The following is a 24,765-nucleotide window of genomic DNA, read 5'->3' on the forward strand; positions in this document are numbered from 1 at the left end:
ACAAAAGTATAAGGTATCAAGATAGGGACAATTAGTAGCATAATTGCAGTCACAAAGTCATACCCACTGCAGGGTCAGTTGCAGTGACCAATCCAATATGAACTGTCCAAATCTTATAGTTGTCTGGATAAATTCATTTTGGTGCCATATTTAGTTGGTAATTTAATGTACATTATGTGCTGTTACTAGTTTTGTGTTGTTTTGTGCAGATGATTGCCCTTTGCTGTTACATGGATTACTATGAATGTAGTAACGCCCTCTGCACTGCACATTGGTGACAACTGATTGTTATACTGTAGATTCTCTTAGTCATAAATATGTTTGTTTCTTTGTCATTCAGCAGAAAGTCTTGATGGGAAAGCTGAAGATGAAGTGGATTTTGTGATGCGTTCACACTTGAGCTCCTGTACACAAATGGTAAGTGACGTGTTGGTATCATTCATCAATGGTCCATTTTAAAATGTTATTGAGTAATTTACCTAAAAATGTAAACACTGGTCAGTGTTAGTAGGATGATGTTGTACCTGGGGTATTGACACAAAATCTGGACTTTTTAATGTTCTTGGTGGTATCTGCATTTGAGAACATTCCATTAATGTGACACCATATTATCAATCACTGTTAATGTGTTATAAAAGCCTCAACAGTCAGTGATGATCTGCTACTGGTGAGAGTTCCATCCAATCTCTAAGGTGGATTCCAGCTGATGATCAAATGTGACCAGCAGACCACTGTTATAAGCTTTAATAGATGTGTTAAAGAAATCGCTGCGCAGGGCACTTTTTTATATAACAATGGATTTAATAAGTTTGATAATGTTACACGTTACTGCAGTTCTCATTTACCTTCACATCTTCCCTTTGCTTCTTGGTTCCCGTTTTCCTCATAATATTTTATTAAGTGTGTAGTTTTTTCCTGAGATTTTACAAATGGTTGTAAAAATCTATTATTACTTTGCAGTCTCATAAGGTACTGCATTATTTTAGAATATCTACTAGCATCCTTAATTTTGTCATGTAAAGTTTTGGTACTTTGCTGAAGTTAACACAGTGTTTAAAATGATGCGGGTGGTCGGGCTCCCGGCGACCAGCATACCGGCGCCGGGAGCCCGACAGCCGGCATACCGACACTTATTCTCCCTCGTGGGGGTCCACGACCTCCCTGGAGGGAGAATAAAATAGTGTGTCGCGCGTAGCGAGCCCGCAAGGGGCTCATTTGCGTTCGCCACACTGTCGGTAACCCGGCGGCCGGCCTCCCGGCAGATCGTAGTGAACCCCACGGTGCAATTGGCCATATACAGTGCATTCATTTTACTTTGTAGCCAGAACTTTTGTGGATCATAGGGTCGACCACACTTAGGTCGACAGTGTCTAAGGTGATCACTATTGGTCGACAGTAGCTAAGTCGACACCTAAAATAGGTCGACACAATCATTAGGTCGACATGAGTTTTTTGGGTGTCGTTTTCTTCGTACAGTGACCGGGAACCCCAATTAGTGCACTGTGACCCTCGCACGGTGCCTTGCGCAGGTTAACTTTCCCAATCGTAGTCCACGTGGATCGTAAAGTATGAAAAAGTCCAAAAAATGAAGAAAAAAATTTTGTGAAAAACTCATGCCGACCTTTTGTCATGTTGACCTAATGCATCTCGACCAATAGTGGTCAACCTAATGCATGTCGACCTAAGTGTGGTCGATTTAGAGACCGGATACCCTTTAAATCCAGCTTTATGAAATAGGATGTTCATATGTACTTATGTAGCCTGAAGTTTTCATTCCATAGTGTCTTCTTTACATCCAGCTGTATGAATTAGGGTGTTCATATGTACTTATGTAGCCTGTTGTTTTCAGGCCATAAGTGTCTCTTACATTCATCTTTATAATATAGAATGTTCATGTATATTTATTTCTGTTTGTTAGTTGGATGTATTTAAATACATATTCACTTTTTTTCCTCTTGATGGTAAACAATTGTGTTATGAACAATGTTTTTAGTGTTGCGTTATCAATTCCACACAACTCCTTAAAGTCTCATTGTAATTACTGGTGTTGGTAACATCAAGCATGTCTCAGTACATTCTCAGTGTACTGTACGACTGTACAAGTCTGTTGGGTGCCTCCTGTTAGAGGTAATTTCGGTGACTAACACAAGGGTGTTAACTTGTGTTCTGTGTTTTCTGGCAACGAGGAAAACATTTATCTCATAAAAAAACACAGGCATAAACTCTACTTATATATATATATATATATATATATATATTTATATTCAAAGCCACCATTTTCAGATGTTTGTCCCACAAAGTACATCCTGTGGTGCAGGGGATCAAGTATAACTCTTGGTTTTCTAAATTCTGAGTACACTTATTCTCCAGAAATATTTGCTGTCATCTGTGTTTTTTCTGCCGTCTCTGGGCTTGGCCAGTGGAAAAGTGTGCTATAGAAGTTAGAGTAAAGTTTCCTGTTGCTATGGCTTGCAGGAAAACAAAATCACCCTGGTCTCTAACTAACTTTATATAAAAATAGAATCAGTGTTTGGAAAGCCGAGTCCTATCCTAAGTGCAAAACAATTGGTTTACCTTCTGTTTATGTAATATTCCTGCAAAATTGCAGCCTTTGTATATTTTACTTCAGTCTTTATAAACAAATGTGTTATTTGTAATCCGTGCTTATTTCAAGTAACTACAGGAACTCTGCCACACGAGAGGACTAAATGAGCTACTATTGAAAATATTATAGCTCTTGTGGCACTCAAAGGATCCCATTGTGCACTTTTCCTGTGCACTGACATTGTAGCACCCAATCAGCATACCCCTACAGGGTAAACAGCTGGGTCGTGGGCTAGTGCAGGGTGGATTCCAGGTTCTTGGAATCCCCCTTAGGGTCAGAATGCTAAAGAGAGGCTGTGTCTTTCCTCTTTCCTCTCTGCAGGGCAGTATGACGTGTAGGTTTTTGCAGACAATGACCAATGACCCATACAGTATGTAGTGGCGCATATATTTACTGAATGTAGAGTTCTATATTCATGTACATTAAATATTTTAGTGAAATCCAAGTGACATTTTACCCTTTGAAAATTCAGCAGTACAGTGCCTTGCTAAAGTATTCACCCCCTTGCTTCTTACCTATTTTGTTACATTACAACCTGTAACTTATTTTTTTTTTTTATCTGAATTTTATGTGATGGATCTGCACAGAATAGTCTAAGTTGGTGAAGTGAAATGAGAAAAATTTATATAAAAAAATACTTTGTATAAATAAAAATGTGAAAATTGGCATGTGCGTATGTATTCGCCCCCTTTGCTATAAAGCCCCTCAAAAGTTCTGGTGCAACCACTTACCTTCAGAAGTCACATAATTAGTGAAATGAAGTCTGACTGTGTGCTATCTAAGTGTCACATGCTCTGTCAGTATAAACACACCTTTTCTGAAAGGCCCCAGAGGCTGCAACACCACTAAGCAAGAGGCATCACACCATGAAGACCAAGGAGCTCTCCAAACAAGTCAGGGACAAAGTTGTTGAGAAGTACAAGTCGGGGTTTGGTTATAAAAAAATATCCAAATCTTTGATGATCCCCCGGAGCACCATTAAATGCATCATCTTCAAATGGAAAGAACATGGTACCACAACAAACCTGCCAAGAGAGGGTCGGCCACCAAAACTCAGACCGGGCAAGGAGTACATTAATCAGAGAGGCAGCACAGAGACCAAAGGTAACCCTGAAGGAGCTGCAGAGTTCCACAGCGGAGACTGGTGTATCTGCGCATGTGACCACAATAAGCCATACACTCCATAGAGCTTGGCTTTATGGAAGAGTGGCCAGAAAAAAAGCCATTACTTAGTGTTAAAAATAACAAGGCACTGAAATTGCATTCTCCAACATAACTGGGCTGCAGCTGCCTTTATCATCCTATGAATATAGAGAGAACAGTATGGGCTAACAGCTACAGACACCCATCAGCAAGACACCAGACTTAACTGCATCAGACCCTAAATCAAGTAGACTCAATTGGTGTCACCATACTTTTTGGAGTGCATGAAACGCAGGTGTGTTGACCTCCTATGTTGAGGTCAGAATGTAGAAAGCTTGTTATAGAGAAGTCAGATACCAAGCAGCTGGTGGTAGTTTTGCAAAGCTTCACTGAAAGATATTTAGTACAATGCAAACCCCCTGCAATTTATTAAACTGTAGAGGGAAGTTTGCAGTATGCAGTGTCAGAGGAGCCATTATTATTTTTTTTAAATTATTATTATTATTATTATTATTTTCTCTGACGTCCTAAGTGGATGCTGGGACTCCGTAAGGACCATGGGGAATAGCGGCTCCGCAGGAGACTGGGCACAACTAAAAGAAAGCTTTTGGTCTAACTGGTGTGCACTGGCTCCTCCCTCTATGACCCTCCTCCAGACCTCAGTTAGAATCTTGTGCCTGGCTGAGCTGGATGCACACTAGGGGCTCTCCTGAGCTCCTAGAAAAGAAAGTATATTTTAGGTTTTTTATTTTCAGTGAGATCTGCTGGCAACAGACTCACTGCTACGAGGGACTAAGGGGAGAAGAAGCGAACCTACCTGCTTGCAGCTAGCTTGGGCTTCTTAGGCTACTGGACACCATTAGCTCCAGAGGGATCGAACACAGGGCCCGACCTCGATCGTCCGGTCCCGGAGCCGCGCCGCTGTCCCCCTTACAGAGCCAGAAGCATGAAGATGGTCCTGAAAATCGGCGGCAGAAGACTTCGGTCTTCAACAAGGTAGCGCACAGCACTGCAGCTGTGCGCCATTGCTCCTCATGCACACCTCACACTCCGGTCACTGATGGGTGCAGGGCGCTGGGGGGGGGGGGCGCCCTGAGCAGCAATATTAACACCTTGGCTGGCAAATAATCACAATATATAGTCCCAGAGGCTATATATGTGAAAAATACCCCTGCCAGGATCCATAAAAGCGGGAGAAAGTCAGCCGAAAAAGGGGCGGGGCTATCTCCCTCAGCACACTGGCGCCATTTTTTCCTCACAGCTCCGCTGGAAGGATCGCTCCCAGGCGCTCCCCTGCAGTTTCAAGACTACAAAGGGTAAAAAAGAGAGGGGGGGCACTAAATTTAGGCGCAGCAGTATATATATAAGCAGCTATAAGGGAAAATCACTCAGTTATAGTGTTCATCCCTGTGTTATATAGCGCTCTGGTGTGTGCTGGCATACTCTCTCTCTGTCTCCCCAAAGGGCTTTGTGGGGTCCTGTCCTCTGTCAGAGCATTCCCTGTGTGTGTGCGGTGTGTCGGTACGGCTGTGTCGACATGTTTGATGAGGAGGCTTATGTGGAGGCGGAGCAGATGCCGATAAATGTGATGTCACCCCCTGCGGGGCCGACACCTGAGTGGATGGTTATGTGGAAGGAATTACGCGACCGTGTCGACTCCTTACATAAAAGGTTTGACGACATACCGAATATGGGACATCCGACTTCTCAGCCTGTGCCTGCCCAGGCGTCTCAAAAGCCATCAGGGGCTCTAAAACGCCTGCTACCTCAGATAGCAGACACAGATGTCGACACGGATTCTGACTCCAGTGTCGACGACGATGAGACTAATGTAACTTCCAATAGGGCCACACGTTACATGATTGAGGCTATGAGAAATGTGTTGCACATTTCTGATGTTACCCCAGGAACCACAAAAAAGGGTATTATGTTTGGAGAGAAAAAAAACTACCAGTAGTTTTTCCTCCATCTGAGGAATTAAATGAAGTGTGTGAAGAAGCGTGGGCTTCCCCCGATAAGAAACTGGTAATTTCTAAAAGGTTACTAATGACGTACCCTTTCCCGCCAGAGGATAGGTCACGTTGGGAAACATCCCCTAGGGTGGATAAAGCGCTCACACGCTTGTCAAAGATGGTGGCACTACCGTCTCCGGATACGGCCGCCCTAAAGGAGCCTGCTGATAGGAAGCAGGAGGCTATCCTGAAGTCTGTATATACACACACAGGTATTATACTGAGACCAGCTATTGCTTCAGCATGGATGTGCAGTGCTGCAGCTGCGTGGTCAGATTCCCTGTCGGAAAATATTGATACCCTAGACAGGGACACTATATTGCTAACCGTAGAGCATATTAAAGACGCAGTCTTATACATGAGAGATGCACAGAGGGATATTTGCCGGCTGGCATCTAAAATAAGTGCAATGTCCATTTCTGCCAGGAGAGGGTTATGGACTCGGCAGTGGACAGGTGATGCAGATTCTAAAAGGCACATGGAAGTTTTGCCTTATAAGGGTGAGGAGTTGTTCGGGGATGGTCTCTCGGACCTCGTTTCCACAGCAACAGCTGGGAAGTCAGCATTTTTACCCCATGTTCCCTCACAGCCAAAGAAAGCACCGTATTATCAGGTACAGTCCTTTCGGCCCCATAAAGGCAAGCGGGTTATAGACGCGTCCTTTCTGCCCAGAGGCAGAGGTAGAGGGATAAAGCTGCAGCATACAGCCAGTTCCCAGGAGCAAAAGTCCTCCCCCGCTTCCTCCAAGTCCACCGCATGACGCTGGGGCTCCACAGGCGGAGCCAGGAATGGGGGCCCGTCTCAAAAACTTCAGCAATCAGTGGGCTCGCTCACGGGTGGATCCCTGGATCCTTCAAGTAGTATCTCAGGGGTACAAGCTGGGATTCGAGACGTCTCCCCCCCCGCCGTTTCCTCAAATCTGCCTTGCCAACAACTCCCTCAGGCAGGGAGGCAGTGCTAGAGGCAATTCACAAGCTGTATTCCCAGCAGGTGATAGTCAAGGTGCCCCTCCTTCAACAAGGACGGGGTTACTATTCCACAATGTTTGTGGCACCGAAACCGGATGGTTCGGTGAGACCCATTTTAAATTTGAAATCCTTGAACACATATATAAAAAAATTCAAGTTCAAGATGGAATCGCTCAGGGCGGTTATTGCAAGCCTGGACGAGGGGAATTACATGGTATCACTGGACATCAAGGGTGCTTACCTGCATGTCCCCATTTACCATCCTCACCAGGAGTACCTCAGATTTGTGGTACAGGATTGTCATTACCAATTCCAGACGTTGCCGTTTGGTCTATCCACGGCTCCGAGGGTATTTACCAAGGCAATGGCCGAAATGATGATACTCCTTCGAAAAAAGGGAGTTTTAATTATCCAGTACTTGGACGATCTCCTGATAAAGGCGAGGTCCAGGGAGCAGTTGTTGGTCGGGGTAGCACTATCTCGGGAGGTGCTACAACAGCACAGTTGGATTCTAAATATTCCAAAGTTCCTACGAAGCAATTCCATTCGGCAGGTTCCATGCAAGAACTTTTCAGTGGGACCTGTTGGACAAGTGGTCCGGATCGCATCTTCAGATGCATCGGCTGATAACCCTGACTCCAAGGACCAGGGTCTCTGCTGTGGTGGCTGCAAAGTGCTCATCTTCAAGAGGGCCGCAGATTCGGCATACAGGACTGGGTCCTGGTGACCAAGGATGCCAGCCTTCGAGGCTGGGGGGCAGTCGCACAGGGAAGAAACTTCCTAGGACTATGGTCAAGTCAGGAGACTTCCCTACACATAAATATTCTGGAACTGAGGGCCATTTTCAATGCCCTAAGTCAGGCAAAATACCTGCTTCAAAACCAGCCGGTACTGATCCAGTCAGACAACATCACGGCAGTCGCCCATGTAAACCGACAGGGCGGCACAAGAAGCAGGACGGCGATGGCAGAAGCCCCAAGGATTCTCCGATGGGCAGAAAATCACGTGTTCGCACTGTCAGCAGTGTTCATTCCAGGAGTGGACAACTGGGAAGCAGACTTCCTCAGCAGGCACAACCTCCACCCGGGAGAGTGGGGACTTCATCCAGAAGTCTTCCAACTGATTGTAAACCGTTGGGAAAGGCCACAGGTGGACATGATGGCGTCCCGCCTAAACAAAAAGCTAGAAAGATATTGCGCCAGGTCAAGAGACCCTCAGGCGATAGCTGTGGACGCTCTAGTGACACCGTGGGTGTACTGGTCGGTTTATGTGTTCCCTCCTCTTCCTCTCATACCCAAGGTACTGAGGATAATAAGGAGAAGAGGAGTAAGAACTATACTCATTGTTCCTGACTGGCCAAGAAGAGCTTGGTACCCGGAACTTCAAGAAATTATCTCAGAGGACCCATGGCCTCTGCCGCTCAGACAGGACCTGCTGCAGCAGGGGCCTGTCTGTTCCAAGACTTACCGCGGCTGCGTTTGACGGCATGGCGGTTGAACACCGGATCCTGAAGGAAAAGGGCATTCCGGAGGAAGTCATTCCTACGCTGATTAAAGCTAGGAAAGAAGTGACATCAAACCATTATCACCGCATTTGGCGAAAATATGTTGCGTGGTGTGAGGCCAGGAAGGCCCCAACGGAGGAATTTCAGCTGGGCCGTTTTCTGCACTTCCTACAGTCAGGGGTGACTATGGGCCTAAAATTGGGTTCCATTAAGGTCCAGATTTCGGCTCTATCGATTTTCTTCCAGAGAGAACTGGCTTCACTACCTGAAGTTCAGACTTTTGTTAAGGGAGTGCTGCATATTCAGCCCCCTTTTGTGCCTCCAGTGGCACCTTGGGATCTCAACGTGGTGTTGGATTTCCTAAAGTCACATTGGTTTGAGCCACTTAAAACCGTGGAATTAAAATATCTCACGTGGAAAGTGGTCATGCTGTTGGCCTTGGCTTCGGCCTGGCGTGTGTCAGAATTGGCGGCTTTGTCATGTAAAAGCCCTTATCTAATTTTCCATATGGATAGGGCAGAATTGAGGACTCGTCCCCAGTTTCTCCCTAAGGTGGTATCAGCCTTTCATTTGAACCAACCTATCGTGGTGCCTGCGGCTACTAAAGACTTGGAGGCTTCCAAGTTGTTAGACGTAGTCAGGGCCCTGAAAATTTATGTTTCCAGGACAGCTAGTGTCAGGAAAACTGACTAGTTGTTTATCCTGTATGCACCCAACAAGCTGGGTGCTCCTGCTTCAAAGCAGACTATTGCTCGCTGGATCTGTAGTACGATTCAGCTTGCACATTCTGCGGCTGGACTGCCGCATCCTAAATCAGTGAAAGCCCATTCCACGAGGAAGGTGGGCTCTTCTTGGGCGGCTGCCCGAGGGGTCTCGGCTCTACAACTTTGCCGAGCAGCTACTTGGTCGGGGTCAAACACATTTGCTAAATTCTACAAGTTTGACACCCTGGCTGAGGAGGACCTAGAGTTTGCCCATTCGTTGCTGCAGAGTCATCCGCACTCTCCCGCCCGTTTGGGAGCTTTGGTATAATCCCCATGGTCCTTACGGAGTCCCAGCATCCACTTAGGACGTCAGAGAAAATAAGATTTTACTCACCGGTAAATCTATTTCTCGTAGTCCGTAGTGGATGCTGGGCGCCCATCCCAAGTGCGGATTGTCTGCAATACTTGTATATAGTTATTGTTTAACTAAAGCAGGGGTGGCCAACCAGTCAGAAACAAAGAGCCAAAAAATCTTATTAGGCATGTCAAAGAGCCGACATCAAGCCACAGGCGCACATGCAAAAATGGGGTGTGGACTTGTGCCTGCTAGGCCACGCCTCTGGTATAAAATACATTTAAAAAGCCAGATCCACATAAAATAAATTTTTTAAAGCCAGATCCAACATAAAATATATTTAAAAAGCCACTTCCACATACCCTACTGTGTCACTTCAGCCAGCTACCTCATGTGTCACTCCTGCTAGCACACTCCTACAGTATGTCACTACAGCCAGCTCCCCCATGAGTCACACCTGCCAGCATTCTCCTGTGTCACTCCTGCCAGGACCCTCATGTGTCACTACAGCCCCAATCCCCCCCCTCCCCGAAAAAATGCACCTCGTGCCATTGCAGCAGCCCCTTATGTGTCCTCTGTTTGCCAGTGGGTGTCTCACCTCTATTATCTGGCTCTGTCAGTTCTCAGTCTCCGTAGTGCTGCTGCTGCCTGTCTGGCTGGAGTGCAGCAGTTTCAGGATCTGTTGTGGTCACGTGACTTTGAGTGACGGGAGCCACATTTGAATAAAGAGAGAGCCGCATGAGGCTCAAGAGCCACAGGTTGGCCACCACTGAACTAAAGGGTTATTGTTGAGCCATCTGTTGAGAGGCTCAGTTATTGTTCATACTGTTAACTGGGTATAGTATCACGAGTTATACGGTGTGGTTGGTGTAGCTGCTATGAGCCTTACCCGAGATTCAAAATCCTTCCTTGTTGTGTCAGCTCTTCCGGGCACAGTATCCTAACTGAGGTCTGGAGGAGGGTCATAGAGGGAGGAGCCAGTGCACACCAGTTAGACCAAAAGCTTTCTTTTAGTTGTGCCCAGTCTCCTGCGGAGCCGCTATTCCCCATGGTCCTTACGGAGTCCCAGCATCCACTACGGACTACGAGAAATAGATTTACCGGTGAGTAAAATCTTATTATTGTGTACCTTTTTTTTTTTATTGCTGACTTTCACGGTTAAGTGGGTTTGATAAAGATGGGATGACTCGCGTACTATATGATGGCTGTTTTAAGGCCGGAGGCATGGATTGCAATTAAGTAAATTGATCCATTGCATGTAATGTCTAGCAAAGATATCTGCTGGTGGCTGCATGTTCAGTGGCAATTTGCAGCAGTGATTCGTACTTTATTAACCATTTTTTTATGAATGCAGAGCTATTCTATATTCCACTAGAATGTGCCACCAAATACAACTTTCCACAGCCTATTGAGCGCTCCTTGTCTGTGGTACAGAAGATATTTCAGTGTTTGTATATTCACTATATCTGCCACATCCAGCTTCATTTGTGTTTAGTCACAGCTGTTATGTTAACTTAAACATTCCTGTGATTTAATTGCACAAGTCATACAGGTTACATGACACTTAGGTAATGGAGGTACATTCCAAGAGATAATACTTTATTGTCACCCGTGAAACCTGTGCTCATGAGTTAATGAAAAACCATTTCGGTACAAGTGTTTTTTTGTTGTTTTTTTAGTCTCATAAACTCTTACTGACCTTTAACAAACTATTAGACCTGATTTGGCTGTCATTGTGTTTCAGTGTACTGGCAGCCAAAATTGCTAGTAAATGCTTATTTGGGCATCTTGTCGCCGTTCTCAAGTAGTTTGTGGAATTCTTGAATTAGTCACTTGCCATAAGAATGGTTACAATTAACGTAGATCTGTTTTTATTTCTTTTTATTTGTATTGCAGAACAGACGACCCTTGAATATTCTAAAAGGTTTTATACATGAATTATAATTTAGCATGAACAGTGTATTTTGGTGACAGCATATTTTTATGTTTTGTATTATTACAGTATTTGTATGCCCTAGCCATAGCTTCAGCTGGGTTGTGAACATACAGAACATACTTGAGCTCACCTTAATGTGTGTGTGACGGATGGTAAATTACTTACATCAAGCTCCCACTTCCTGCTATATATATCAGATTGCCTGTATAATGCATGTGGTGAGAGGAATCTATCCACAAACTGTATGTAGACTTGCAGTATCTCTTTGCAACCAATAAATACATTATATTGTTGCAGTTATACTATCCAATTGCATTATTATCCTTTATATGGCGCAACAAGGGGTCAATAGAGGGTCCATTAGCCTTACAAAGTATAAAAACACAAGTCTAAAGTGACGGGAGATTGCGGGGCGCTATTCAATTGTATTTTTTTTCCACACTGATCATGCCCAGAGAGGTTGCAGCTAAACCTGACCAAAGTAATGGGCACGAAGTGAAGAGTCCCTTTTGAGAGCTAAAATGGCTACTTTTCGCACATATCAGGGTGAGCTGAAATGCTGGTGCCAGCAGATGATCGCGCTCAAACAGAGCTACAATTGAATAGCCTTTTTGGGGACCATCTGACGGCTGCTGGTGAAAATAGCAATTGAATTCCCCCTTAAGAACAAAACTAGAAAAATAAGTGATTTACAGTATGGAACATTGCAGGACATAGTTTATAAACATTGCTGCATCAGCAGTCATAATACCAAAATAAGCAGCAGGGCAGCTGAAGACTAGGGTTAGGTGCCGTGGTAGGCAGTGGGGAGGAGATGATGGTATAAGTGAGGGAAGTGAAGAGGGCCCTGCTTGTAAGAGCTTAACTAAAACATTCAATAGAATAAACCAATAGAATAATTATTGGTTAACTTAAGCAATAAATAGAATGAACTTTTAAACAGAACAGAGTATAATCAAGGATATTCCCTCTACATTGCTCCACTTTTATGTGTTTAATTGAAAGGGGCCAACGCATAATGTTTCTAATAGTAGAGAAAAAGATCCTCTTGCTGTGCTTTGCTAGATATTTTCTGTAAGTTTCAATCAGTTACTGCTTTATAATGTCCAGGTGGTACTTTTTACACAAAAAAGGTGTGATATGCTAAAAAGGAAAATGTGGACAAAAATCAGAAAACTGTCGATTTTGGGGGGAGAATTCAAATGTTGTATTCGCAGTTGGCACTAGATGGCACCCAACGGAAGCAACTTAATTGTTTTGCCGTTAGGACGGCCCAGCAGCCACAGAGCAAGCTGTGTGCAAACTGTGCATTTTGGGCATGCGAACAGTAGTTGGACGCCCAAAGCAGACCTTTAGACTGGTTTAGCCATTTTACATGGCTAAACCCTGTCTGTTTGGGTGTGACATGTACGATTGGCATGTGCGCTGAAACAACAGTTGAATTGTGACAGTTGTTTAGGCATCTGAACAGTCCTGTTTAGACAAGAAATTGACTTGCCCAAAACAATTGAATTCCTCACATATGTAACCTATCTCAGGAATGCAATACTTTCCGGAGCTCGGACCCAGTGGTGCCAATCTGATCCCTCCCATTTCCCATGGGTCATGCATCAGTTCTGCGCATCTGTAGAAGGACTCCCTGGTCATAAACCCAGAATTCCTTCTATCACAAAGGATTATCGGGAGAGCTGTCCTTTGCAATTATCTAGGTACATACTGGCATTATTAACATGTACCCAATAAGTGGCGGGATATGTTGCATCTTAAATGTGATGCATAGTACATCCCACCCAAAGTCTATTGTCTCTCAGTCAGATAGGGGCAAGTATTGACACTCCAGAACAGGAAGGGGGGGGTTGGAAAAGCAGGCTGGAGCTTGTAGTTCCACAAAATCTGAAAAGCCACAGATTTGCCTACTACTGTTACAGGTAGTTGCAAATCTATTAAAAGTACAAATATTCACACTGTGTCCCCTAAGCAAAAAAGAGAGTATTGCATTTCTCACTACAGTAGTCCGGAACAGAGGGACACCAGGTGTGTACAGACTCCAGGGGGTAAATTTACTAAGATGGGAGTTCTATTTAAGATGGGATAGCAACCAATCAGCTTCTACTTCTCATTTCTCTAGCACCTTCTAGAAGAAAATACCTGGAATCTGATTGGTTGCTATGGGCAACATCCGATCTCAAATAGAACTCCCACCTTAGTAAATTTACACCCAGCTCTGTTCTGCCTGATAAAGTTAATAGGCTATTACTGTAGGTGGATGTTCAGGGCCATACTACTTTTAATTATATAAAATAATCCAGTTCCCTATTCCCTGTAATCCTTTTAAATATATATTTATACTTCTACTAATCTTGTGATTTGTTCTGTAACCAAACCCCAAATGTTATCACGTCCCAGAATTGAATCACATTGTTTAAAAAAGAGTTCTTCTTCTTTCATTATTCCCCATCAGAAAAAGCCCAAAATGATGTAGACTTCTAAAATTGTTGGTTTACATCCCATAACTGTTCATAGATTAACTTCCTGCTTTTGTGTATGCTCATTATATATAGAAGGTGATGTCATACGTTGTCTTGTTTGTGGTCTCTCCTGCCAGCGGAGCTTCTAATGCAGAAGCACTAAACAGAATCGTGTACTACTGTATGGATTTATGGTAAAAGAGTATAAACATTTACCATGCATTGTATATGGTCTGGTTAGCAGCTTTCCTCTACTCTCCAGCACTTATAGTATATCAAATGTGACTGTGAATTTATAATTAACCCTTCTTAATTCTGTTTTTATTCCAGATTGAGGTTGCATAAAAGTAAACTGGCAGTTTTTGAGATTAAGCTTTGTTTCCACCATTTGCTTAATGGCTCTTGTCTTTTCTCCCTTCATAAAGTGGGAATTCTTTGATATAACAGATTAAAAAAAAAGATTGTAATAGATGTTAAGAATGATATACAGAATTGCAGTTTCTCAATTTATTGGACCAAGTGGGTGCTATTATCATGTAGCGTAGGACCGCCAAAACAGATTCGCCTCGGTGTGGCTATTGGCATATGTTTGCAAATCTATGTAAACAAGATCTCTGCATTGCTATTATTATTTAGGATGACAATCTCATTTGCTGGTCCATGACAGTGTGGGTGGGAGTGGGGGTGCAGGAGTGGGGAAGTGTTCTTGAATAGATGCTAAGAAACCAACTTAGCATACTTATATAGCAAAACACAAAAGTATTATGTAGACAGTGTCATAAATGCTTTAGTTTAGTTCGCTTATTTTCAGCATCTTGCATCCTCCAAAAACCTCTGCCTGAGGGAAATGGAGTTTGTGGGTGCGTTGGTGGGTTCTGCAAATGAAACATTAAAGGTTTGATATTTATTATAAGTCTAAATGGGTGCACTACGATATAACGGCACTCAGGATCCTGACCGCCGGAATACCGACAGCGGGGCAAGGCGCAAAAGAGCCTCTTGCGGTCTCGCTGCACTCACCATGCTGCGGACACGGTGGCATGCTATATGCGCCACGCTATTTATTCTCCCTCCAGGGGTGTTGTGGACACCCCAAGAGGGAGAATAGTTTTCGGTATCCCGTGGCCTGGATTCCAGCGCCGGTATGCAGAGTGCTGGGATATCGAGTGCCTCCCGTCTAAACGGTTAGTCTAAACAACGGATATACATTTTGCATAATAGCACAGGAATTGTGTTTTTTTCTCTAACGTCCTAAGTGGATGCTGGGGACTCCGTCAGGACCATGGGGTTTAGCGGCTCCGCAGGAGACAGGGCACAATAATAAAAGCTTTAGGATCAGGTGGTGTGCACTGGCTCCTCCCCCTATGACCCTCCTCCAAGCCTCAGTTAGATTTTTGTGCCCGGCCGAGAAGGGTGCAATCTAGGTGGCTCTCCTGAGCTGCTTAGAATAAAAGTTTAAGTTAGGTTTTTTATTTTCAGTGAGTCCTGCTGGCAACAGGCTCACTGCTACGAGGGACTTAGGGGAGAGAAGTAAACTCACCTGCGTGCAGGATGGATTTGCTTCTTAGGCTACTGGACACCATTAGCTCCAGAGGGAGTCGGAACACAGGTCTCACCCTGGGGTTCGTCCCGGAGCCGTGCCGCCGACCCCCCTTGCAGATGCCGAAGTTAAAGAGGTCCAGAAACAGGCGGCAGAAGACTTTCAGTCTTCATAAGGTAGCGCACAGCACTGCAGCTGTGCGCCATTGTTGTCAGCACACTTCATGCCAGCGGTCACTGAGGGTGCAGGGCGCTGGGGGGGGCGCCCTGGGCAGCAATGTATTATACCTTTTGTATGGCTAAAATACATCACATATAGCCCTTGAGGCTATATGGATGTATTTAACCCCTGCCAGATCTCACAAACTCCGGGAGAAGAGCCCGCCGTTTTAGGGGGCGGTGCCTATTCTCCTCAGCACACGGCGCCATTTTCCTGCTCAGCTCTGCTGTGAGGAAGGCTCCCAGGCTCTCCCCTGCACTGCACTACAGAAACAGGGTTAAAACAGAGAGGGGGGGCACTTATTTGGCGATATGATTACATATGTGAAAATGCTATAAGGGAAAACACTTGTATAAGGGGTTGTCCCTGTATAATTATAGCGTTTTTGGTGTGTGCTGGCAAACTCTCCCTCTGTCTCCCCAAAGGGCTAGTGGGGTCCTGTCCTCTATCAGAGCATTCCCTGTGTGTGTGCTGTGTGTCGGTACGTGTGTGTCGACATGTAGGAGGACGATGTTGGTGAGGAGGCGGAGCAAATTGCCTGTATTGGTGATGTCACTCTCTAGGGAGTCGACACCGGAATGGATGGCTTATTTAGGAATTACGTGATAATGTCAACACGATGCAAGGTCGGTTGACGACATGAGACGGCCGGCTAACAAATTAGTACCTGTCCAGGCGTCTCAGACACCGTCAGGGGCTTGTAAAAACGCCCATTTACCTCAGTTGGTCGACACAGACACGGACACTGACTTCAGTGTCGACGGTGAAGAAACAAACGTATTTTCCTTTAGGGCCACACGTTACATGTTAAGGGCAATGAAGGAGGTGTTACATATTTCTGATACTACAAGTACCACAAATAAGGGTATTATGTAGGGTGGGAATAATCTACTTGTAGTTTTTCCTGAATCAGATAAATTAAAGTGTGTGATGATACGTGGGTTTCCTCCGATAGAAAATTATTGGAAGTATACCCTTTCCCGCCAGAAGTGAGGGCGAGTTGGGAAACACACCTTAGGGTGGATAAGGCGCTCACACGCTTATAAAAGTGGCGTTACCGTCTCCAGATACGGCCGCCCTCAAGGAGCCAGCTGATAGGAAGCTGAAAAATATCCTAAAAAGTATATACACACATACTGGTGTTATACTACGACCAGCAATCGCCTCAGCCTGGATGTGCAGCGCTGGGGGGGCTTGGTCGGATTTCCTGACTGAAAATATTGATACCCTTGACAGGAACAATATTTTATTGACTATAGAGCATTTTAAGGATGCATTTCTATATATGCGAGATGCGCAGAGGGATATTTGCATTCTGGCATCAAGAGTAGATGTGATGTCCATATCTGCCAGACGATGTTTATAGACACGACAGTGGTCAGGTGATGCAGATTCCAGACGGCACATGGAAGTATTGCCGTATAAAGGGGCGGTCCATCGGACCTGGTGGCCATGGCAACAGCTGGAAAATCCACTTTTGTTACCCCAAGTCACATCTCAGCAGAAAAGGACACAGTCTTTTCAGTCTCAGTCCTTTCGTACCCATAAAGGCAGGCGGGCAAAAGGCCAGTCATATCTGCCCAGGGTTAGAGGAAAGGGAAGAAGACTGCAGCAGGAAGCCCATTCCCAGGAACAGAAGTCCTCCACAGCTTCTGCCAAGTCCGCAGCATGACGCTGGGGCCATACAAGCGGACTCAGGTGCGGTGGGGGGTCATCTCAAGAGTTTCAGCACGCAGTGGGCTCACTCGCAAGTGGACTCCTGGATCCTACACGTAGTATCCCAGGTGTACATTGGAAATTCGAGACGTCTTCCCCTCACAAGTTCCTGAAGTCTGCTTTACCAACGTCTCCCTCCGACAGGGAGGCAGTATTGGAAAAAAATTCACAGGCTGTATTCCCAGCAGGTGATAATCAAAGTACCCCTCCTACAACAAGGGAAGGGGTATTATTCCACACTATATTGTGGTACTGAAGCCAAACGGCTCGGTGAGATCTAAAAGATTTGAACAATTACATACAAGGGTTCAAATCAAGATGGAGTCACTCAGAGCAGTGATAGCGAACCAGGACGATATGGGTCACTGGATATCAGGGACGCTTACCTACATGTCCAAATTTTGCCCTTCTCACCAAGGGTATCTCAGGTTCGTGGTACAGAACTGTCACTATCAGTTCAGACGCTGCCGTTTGGATTGTCCACGGCACCCCGGGTCTTTACCATGGTAATGGCCGAAATGATGATTCTTCCTAAAAGAAATATGGACGCTTTCCTGATAAGGGCAAGGTCCAGAGAACAGTTGGCGGTCGGAGTAGCACTATCTCAAGTAGTTCTACGACAGCACGAGTGGATTCTAAATATTCCAAAATCGCAGCTTTTTCCGACGACACGTCTAATGTTCCTAGGAATGATTCTGGACACAGTCCAGAAAAGGATGTTTTCTCCCGGAGAAGAAGGCCAGGGAGTTATCCGAGCTAGTCAGGAACCTCCTAAAACCAGGAAAAGTATCAGTGCATCATTGCACAAGGGTCCTGTGAAAAATGGTGGTTTCTTACAAAGCGATCCCATTCGGTAGATTTCACGCAAGAACCTTTCAGTGGAATCTGCTGGGAAAATGGTCCGGATCGCATCTTCAGATGCATCAGCGGATAACCCTGTCTCCAAGGACAAGGGTGTTTTCTTCTGCGGTGGCTGCAGAGTGCTCATCTATGAAAGGGCCGCAGATTCGACATTCAGGACTGGGTCCTGGTGACCACGGATGCCAGCCTGAGTGGCTGGGGAGCAGTCACACAAGGAAAAAATTTCCAGGGAGTGTGATCAAGTCTGGAGACTTATCTCCACATAAATATACTGGAGCTAAGGGCAATTTACAAGGCTCTAAGCTTAGCAAGACCTCTGCTTCAAGGTCAGCCGGTATTGATCCAGTGGGACAACATCACGGCAGTCGCCCACGTAAACAGACAGGGCGGCACATGAAGCAGGAGGGAAATGGCAGAAACTGCAAGGATTCTTCGCTGGGCGAAAAATCATGTGATAACACTCTCAGCAGTGTTAATTCCGGGAGTGGAAAACTGGGAAGCAGACTTCCTCAGCAGACATAACCTCCACCCGGGAGAGTGGGGACTTCAGCGGGAAGTCTTCCACAGGATTGTAAACCGTTGGGAAAAACCAAAGGTGGACATGATGGCGCCCCGCCTGAACAAAAAACTAGACAGATATTGCGCCAGGTCAAGGGACCCTCAGGCAATAGCGGTGGACGCTCTGGTAACACTGTGGGTGTACCAGTCAGGGTATGTGTTCCCTCCTATGCATCTCATACCAAAAGTACTGAAAATCATAAGAAGGAGATGAGTAAGAACGATACTCGTGGTTCCGGATGGGTCAAGAATGACTTGGTACCCGGAACTTCAAGAGATGCTCACGGAAGAACCGTGGCCTCTACCTTTAAGAGAGGACCTGCTCCAGCAGGGGCCTTGTCTGTTCCAAGACTTACCGCAGCTGCGTTTGACGGCATGGCAGTTGAACGCCGGATCCTGAAAGGGCATTCCAGATGAAGTCATCCCTACCCTGGTTGAAGCCAGGAAGGATGTAACCGCACAACATTTTCACCGCATTTGGCGAAAATATGTTGCGTAATGTGAGGCCAAGAAGGTCCCTACAGAGGAATTCCAACTGGGTCGTTTCCTACATTTCCTGAAAACAGGACTGTCTATGGGCCTAAAATTAGGGTCCATTAAGGTTCAAATTTCGACCATGTCGAATTTCTTCCAGAAAGAACTGGCTTCACTGCCTGAAGTTCAGACGTTTGTAAAAGGGGTACTGCATATACAGCCTCCTTTTGTGCCCCCAGTGGCACCTTGGGATCTCAATGTTGTTTTGAGTTTCCTAAAGTCACATTGGTTTGATCCACTCACCACTGTGGAATTAAAATATTTCACATGGAAGGTGAAGATTCTATTAGCCTTGGCTTCAGCCAGGCGTGTGTCAGAATGGGCGGCTTTATCATATAAAAGCCCTTACTTAATTTTTCATTCTGACAGGGCAGAATTGAGGACTCGTCCTCAATTTCTCCTTAAGGTGTTTTCTGTTTTTCACATGAACCAACCTATTGTGGTACCTGCGGCTACTAGGGACTTGGAGGACTCCAAGTTACTTGACGTTGTCAGGGCCCTGAAAATATATGTTTCCAGGACGACTGGAGTCAGAAAATCTGACTCGCTGTTTAGCCTGTATGCACCCAACAAGATGGGTGTTCCTGCTTCTAAGCAGAAGATTGCTCGCTGGATTTGTAGTACAATTCAGCTTGCACATTCTGTGGCAGGCTTGCCACAGCCAAAATCAGTAAAAGCCCATTCCACAAGGAAGTGGGCTCATCTTGGGCGGCTGCCCGAGGGGTCTCGGCTTTACAACTTTGCCGAGCTGCTACTTGGTCAGGGGCACACCCTGACTGAGGAGGACCTGGAGTTCTCTCATTCGGTGCTGCAGAGTCATCCGCACTCTCCCGCCCGTTTGGGAGCTTTGGTATAATCCCCATGGTCCTGACGGAGTCCCCAGCATCCACTTAGGACGTTAGAGAAAATAAGAATTTACTTACCGATAATTCTATTTCTCGTAGTCCGTAGTGGATGCTGGGCGCCCATCCCAAGTGCGGATTGTCTGCAATACTTGTACATAGTTATTGTTACAAAAATCGGGTTATTCTTGTTGTGAGCCATCTTTTCAGAGGCTCCTTCGTTGTTATCATACTGTTAACTGGGTTCAGATCACAGGTTGTACGGTGTGATTGGTGTGGCTGGTATGAGTCTTACCCGGGATTCAATATCCTTCCTTATTATGCACGCTCGTCCGGGCACAGTATCCTAACTGAGGCTTGGAGGAGGGTCATAGGGGGAGGAGCCAGTGCACACCACCTGATCCTAAAGCTTTTATTATTGTGCCCTGTCTCCTGCGGAGCCGCTAAACCCCATGGTCCTGACGGAGTCCCCAGCATCCACTACGGACTACGAGAAATAGAATTATCGGTAAGTAAATTCTTATTTTTTTATGTTTTAAAAATAATTGACTTTATGAATAGCTATCTGTTCTATGAAAAGTCAACATCTCAATGAATATATCAGCTGATTACATTGGTATTTTTTTCTTCCAAGTTTGTTCACAAACATCTGTTGATTTGTTTCATCCTTCATAGTTACCATACTCTGTCAAACTTTATGTATCACCTTATCTGGCCTGTTTTATTTGTGTCATAGTTTGTGTACAGGGTATAATAAATGTGTAATATTATTACTCCTGCATATTGGCCTAGCTCTTATTAAAGATTCTTCTCATTTTTACTTATTCATAAGTATTACAGAATCCATGTTGTTGTGCAGGGCAGAATGCTGATACAAAAGTGTGTAATCACTGAGAAGTGAAGTGGCTTGTCAGTAATTATAATGCGGAATCCAGGCTGCTGTGAGTCACTGACTCTGCACTAGTGTTGCTGTACATCACATCATGTGCTTCCAGTAACAAGTCATATAGTGAGTCTAGGCATTGACTCCTATGTGCACATTTCCCTGAGTAGTGTACTGTGTGATGTGACTGTATCCAAATGTCACATTAACATATTTATGTATTATGTAAACCTCTGGCATAGATTTTGTGTGTTACCAGCATAGTGGTTTCTGTAAGTACAGGGTAAAAATAAATATTCCACCGTTTTAAACAATCATTCCTGCAAAAAAGGGAAATTGTCTCTGTAACTGAAGTAGATGTGGAGAGGTCATTGGCAAACTTGCTTGGTTCAGATTATCCTAAATGTACCGCAATGTAAAGCAATTTGATTGGTGTAGATGCAGTTATGATGGGACAGGTCATTATTTTCTATTGCCCAGTGACTGTATGGTAGATGCTAGAATCAAGTGGGCTAAGGGACCTTTTCCGTAAGGGGGAGGAGTTACGACGCAAGGGGGAGGAGCTAGGCCAGAGGGATAGTTCCTCTACTATCCACGCCACCAACTATTACCTTTAGTAATTAGGTGGTGAGCGAAGCGGAGCAGAGCGAGCCACCGTGCCCGAAGCGTGGCGAGCGAAGCGAGCCCGCGAGGGTACTTTTCGGGTACCCTGTTCGCCCGTAGCTCCTCCCCCTGGTGACGTAGCTCCTCCCCTCAATACGTCACAAGGTCCCTTCAGCCCCTCCGATATAGAACCAACCGTGACTGTATCAGTCTGTGTGCACGCTAATCAGCCAGCAGGGAACAGTGAGAACATCACAATTGCCCTTTTAGCCCTCCTACCCAAAGACTAGGTAGGGCACCATTTACTTGTGTTACCGCTAAATGACCGGGTCACAGCCTGTGTGGTCCGTTTAAGACATTTGTTTAATAGGATTGAAGTTAAGACTTATTATTTGAGCTTATTTGTGTTAAATAACTTTAAGTAGCAAGAATAATAATGTGCTGGAATGTTTTATTGCCAAATTATGGTGTAATTAAAAACATATCTTGTACAAAGCAAGAAATAAATATGCCATGCTTCAAAGTTAGAGGCGTTCAAAGGTCTGATTTTGAGGTCTGCAGCTTTATTCATATCAGGCTTTATTGTCCATGGTGAGATACAGTATTACACTTGTATGTGCAATAGTCTTCTACTCTGTTGTGCTTGCATGCCATTCACCCCTTTTTTAATTAGCAGTTAAGCGCAAAAACGCATTTTCGTGGTAAAAAGCACAAATTTACTGCAAATCGCGAAACATACCTCTTCAATTCTCTGTGAAAACAGATTTGCATTAATTTTCCATGAATTTGAATTCACCACCTCTGAGCAGATGATAAACTTGGGGAAAATCCTTATTTCTCTGACGTCCTAGTGGATGCTGGGAACTCCGTAAGGACCATGGGGAATAGCGGCTCCGCAGGAGACTGGGCACAAAAGTAAAAGCTTTAGGACTACCTGGTGTGCACTGGCTCCTCCCCCTATGACCCTCCTCCAAGCCTCAGTTAGATTTTTGTGCCCGGCCGAGAAGGGTGCACACTAGGGGCTCTCCTGAGCTTCTTAGTGAAAAGTTTAGTTTTAGGTTTTTTATTTTCAGTGAGACCTGCTGGCAACAGGCTCACTGTATCGAGGGACTAAGGGGAGAAGAAGCGAACTCACCTGCGTGCAGAGTGGATTGGGCTTCTTAGGCTACTGGACACCATTAGCTCCAGAGGGACCGAACACAGGCCCAACCTCGGAGCTCGGTCCCGGAGCCGCGCCGCCGGCCCCCTTACAGAGCCAGAAGCAAGAAAAGGTCCGGAAAAATCGGCGGCAGAAGACATCAGTCTTCAACAAGGTAGCGCACAGCACTGCAGCTGTGCGCCATTGTTACTCAGGCACACTTCACACTCCGGTCACTGAGGGTGCAGGGCGCTAGGGGGGGGCGCCCTGAGCAGCAATGTAAAACACCTTGGCTGGCATAAATACACCACATATAACCCCCAGGGCTATATGGGTGTATTTTAACCCCTGCCAGAATTACCAAAAAAGCGGGAGAAAAGGCCGCCGAGAAGGGGGCGGAGCCTATCTCCTCAGCACACGGGCGCCATTTTCCATCACAGCTCCGCTGGAAGGACGTCTCCCTGACTCTCCCCTGCAGTCCTGCACTACAGAAAAGGGTAAAAAAGAGAGGGGGGGCACTAATTTGGCGCAGTTTTATATTAACAGCAGCTATAAAGGAAAAGCACACTTGATAGTGGTATTCCTGTATATATATATAGCGCTCTGGTGTGTGCTGGCATACTCTCCCTCTGTCTCCCCAAAGGGCTAGTGGGGTCCTGTCCTCTATCAGAGCATTCCCTGTGTGTGTGCGGTGTGTCGGTACGATTGTGTCGACATGTTTGAGGAGGAAAATGAGATGGAAGCGGAGCAATTGCCTATTATACAGTTGTCACCCCCTAGGGAGTCGACACCTGAGTGGATGAGCTTGTGGAAGGAATTGCGTGACAGTGTCAGCTCCTTACGACAGACAGTTGACGACATGAGACAGCCGGCTAATCAGCTTGTGCCTGTCCAGGGGTCTCAAACGCCATCAGGGGCTTTAAAACGCCCGTTACCTCAAATGGCAGACACAGACACGGATACTGACTCCAGTGTCGATGATGAGGAGACAAACGTGACTTCCACTAGGGCCACACGTTACATGATTGAAGCAATGAAAAATGTATTGCATATATCTGATAATACAAGTACCACTAAGAAGGGTATTATGTTTGGTGAGAAAAAACTGCCTGTAGTTTTTCCTGTATCCGAGGAATTAAATGAAGTGTGTGATGAGGCGTGGGTTTCCCCCGATAAAAAACTGATAATTCCTAAAAGGTTATTGGCATCGTACCATTTCCCGCCAGAGGATAGGGCACGTTGGGAAACACCCCCTAGGGTGGATAAAGCGCTCACACGCTTGTCTAAACAGGTAGCACTACCCTCTCCTGATACGGCCGCCCTAAAGGAACCTGCCGATAGAAAGCTGGAGAATATCCTAAAATGTATATACTCTCACACGGGTGTTATACTGCGACCAGCAATAGCCTCAGCCTGGATGTGCAGTGCGGGCCTGGCGTGGTCGGATTCCCTGACTGAAAATATTGATACCCTTGATAGGGACAGTATATTATTGACTATAGAGCATTTGAAGGATGCATTTCTATATATGCGTGATGCACAGAGGGATATTTGCCGACTGGCATCAAGAGTTAGCGCGCTGTCCATTTCTGCAAGAAGAGGTTTATGGACGCGGCAGTGGTCAGGTGATGCGGATTCTAAAAGGCACATGGAAGTATTGCCTTATAAGGGGGAGGAGTTATTTGGGGTAGGTCTATCAGACCTGGTAGCCACGGCAACTGCTGGAAAATCCACATTTTTACCCCAGGTAGCTTCTCAACCTAAGAAGACGCCATATTATCAGGCGCAGTCCTTTCGGCCCCATAAGGGCAAGCGGGCAAAAGGCGCCTCATTTCTGCCCCGTGGCAGAGGGAGAGGAAAAAGGCTGCAACAAACAGCCAGTTCCCAGGAACAAAAGCCCTCTCCCGCCTCCGCAAAGTCCTCAGCATGACGCTGGGGCTTTACAAGCGGACTCAGGCACGGTGGGGGCCCGTCTCAAGAAGTTCAGTGCGCAGTGGGCCCACTCGCAAGGGACCCCTGGATCCTTCAGGTGGTATCTCAGGGGTACAAATTGGAATTTGAGACGTCTCCCCCTCGCCGTTTTCTAAAGTCTGCTTTACCGACGTCTCCCTCAGACAGGGAGGCAGTATTGGAAGCCATTCACAAGCTGTATTCTCAGCAGGTGATAATCAAGGTA

At 45.6% G+C, this 24,765-nt stretch overlaps 1 protein-coding gene across 7 annotated transcripts in view; it reads left to right on the top strand.

Annotated features, from left to right (window-relative positions):
- Positions 1–24,765, top strand: part of AKAP13 (A-kinase anchoring protein 13) — a 532,570-nt gene that overhangs the window by 356,326 nt on the left and 151,479 nt on the right. For 6 of the 7 annotated variants that reach the window (XM_063925738.1, XM_063925741.1, XM_063925739.1 and 3 more), the window contains one exon: positions 341–417. In XM_063925738.1, coding sequence (XP_063781808.1) covers positions 341–417 — 77 coding nt within the window. The remainder of the gene's footprint in view (positions 1–340; positions 418–24,765) is intronic. The other variant, XM_063925740.1, reaches the window with a different exon arrangement.

The sequence above is a fragment of the Pseudophryne corroboree genome, chromosome 6, assembly GCF_028390025.1.
Source record: "Pseudophryne corroboree isolate aPseCor3 chromosome 6, aPseCor3.hap2, whole genome shotgun sequence".
In the NCBI taxonomy this organism is placed as follows: Eukaryota; Metazoa; Chordata; class Amphibia; order Anura; family Myobatrachidae; genus Pseudophryne; species Pseudophryne corroboree.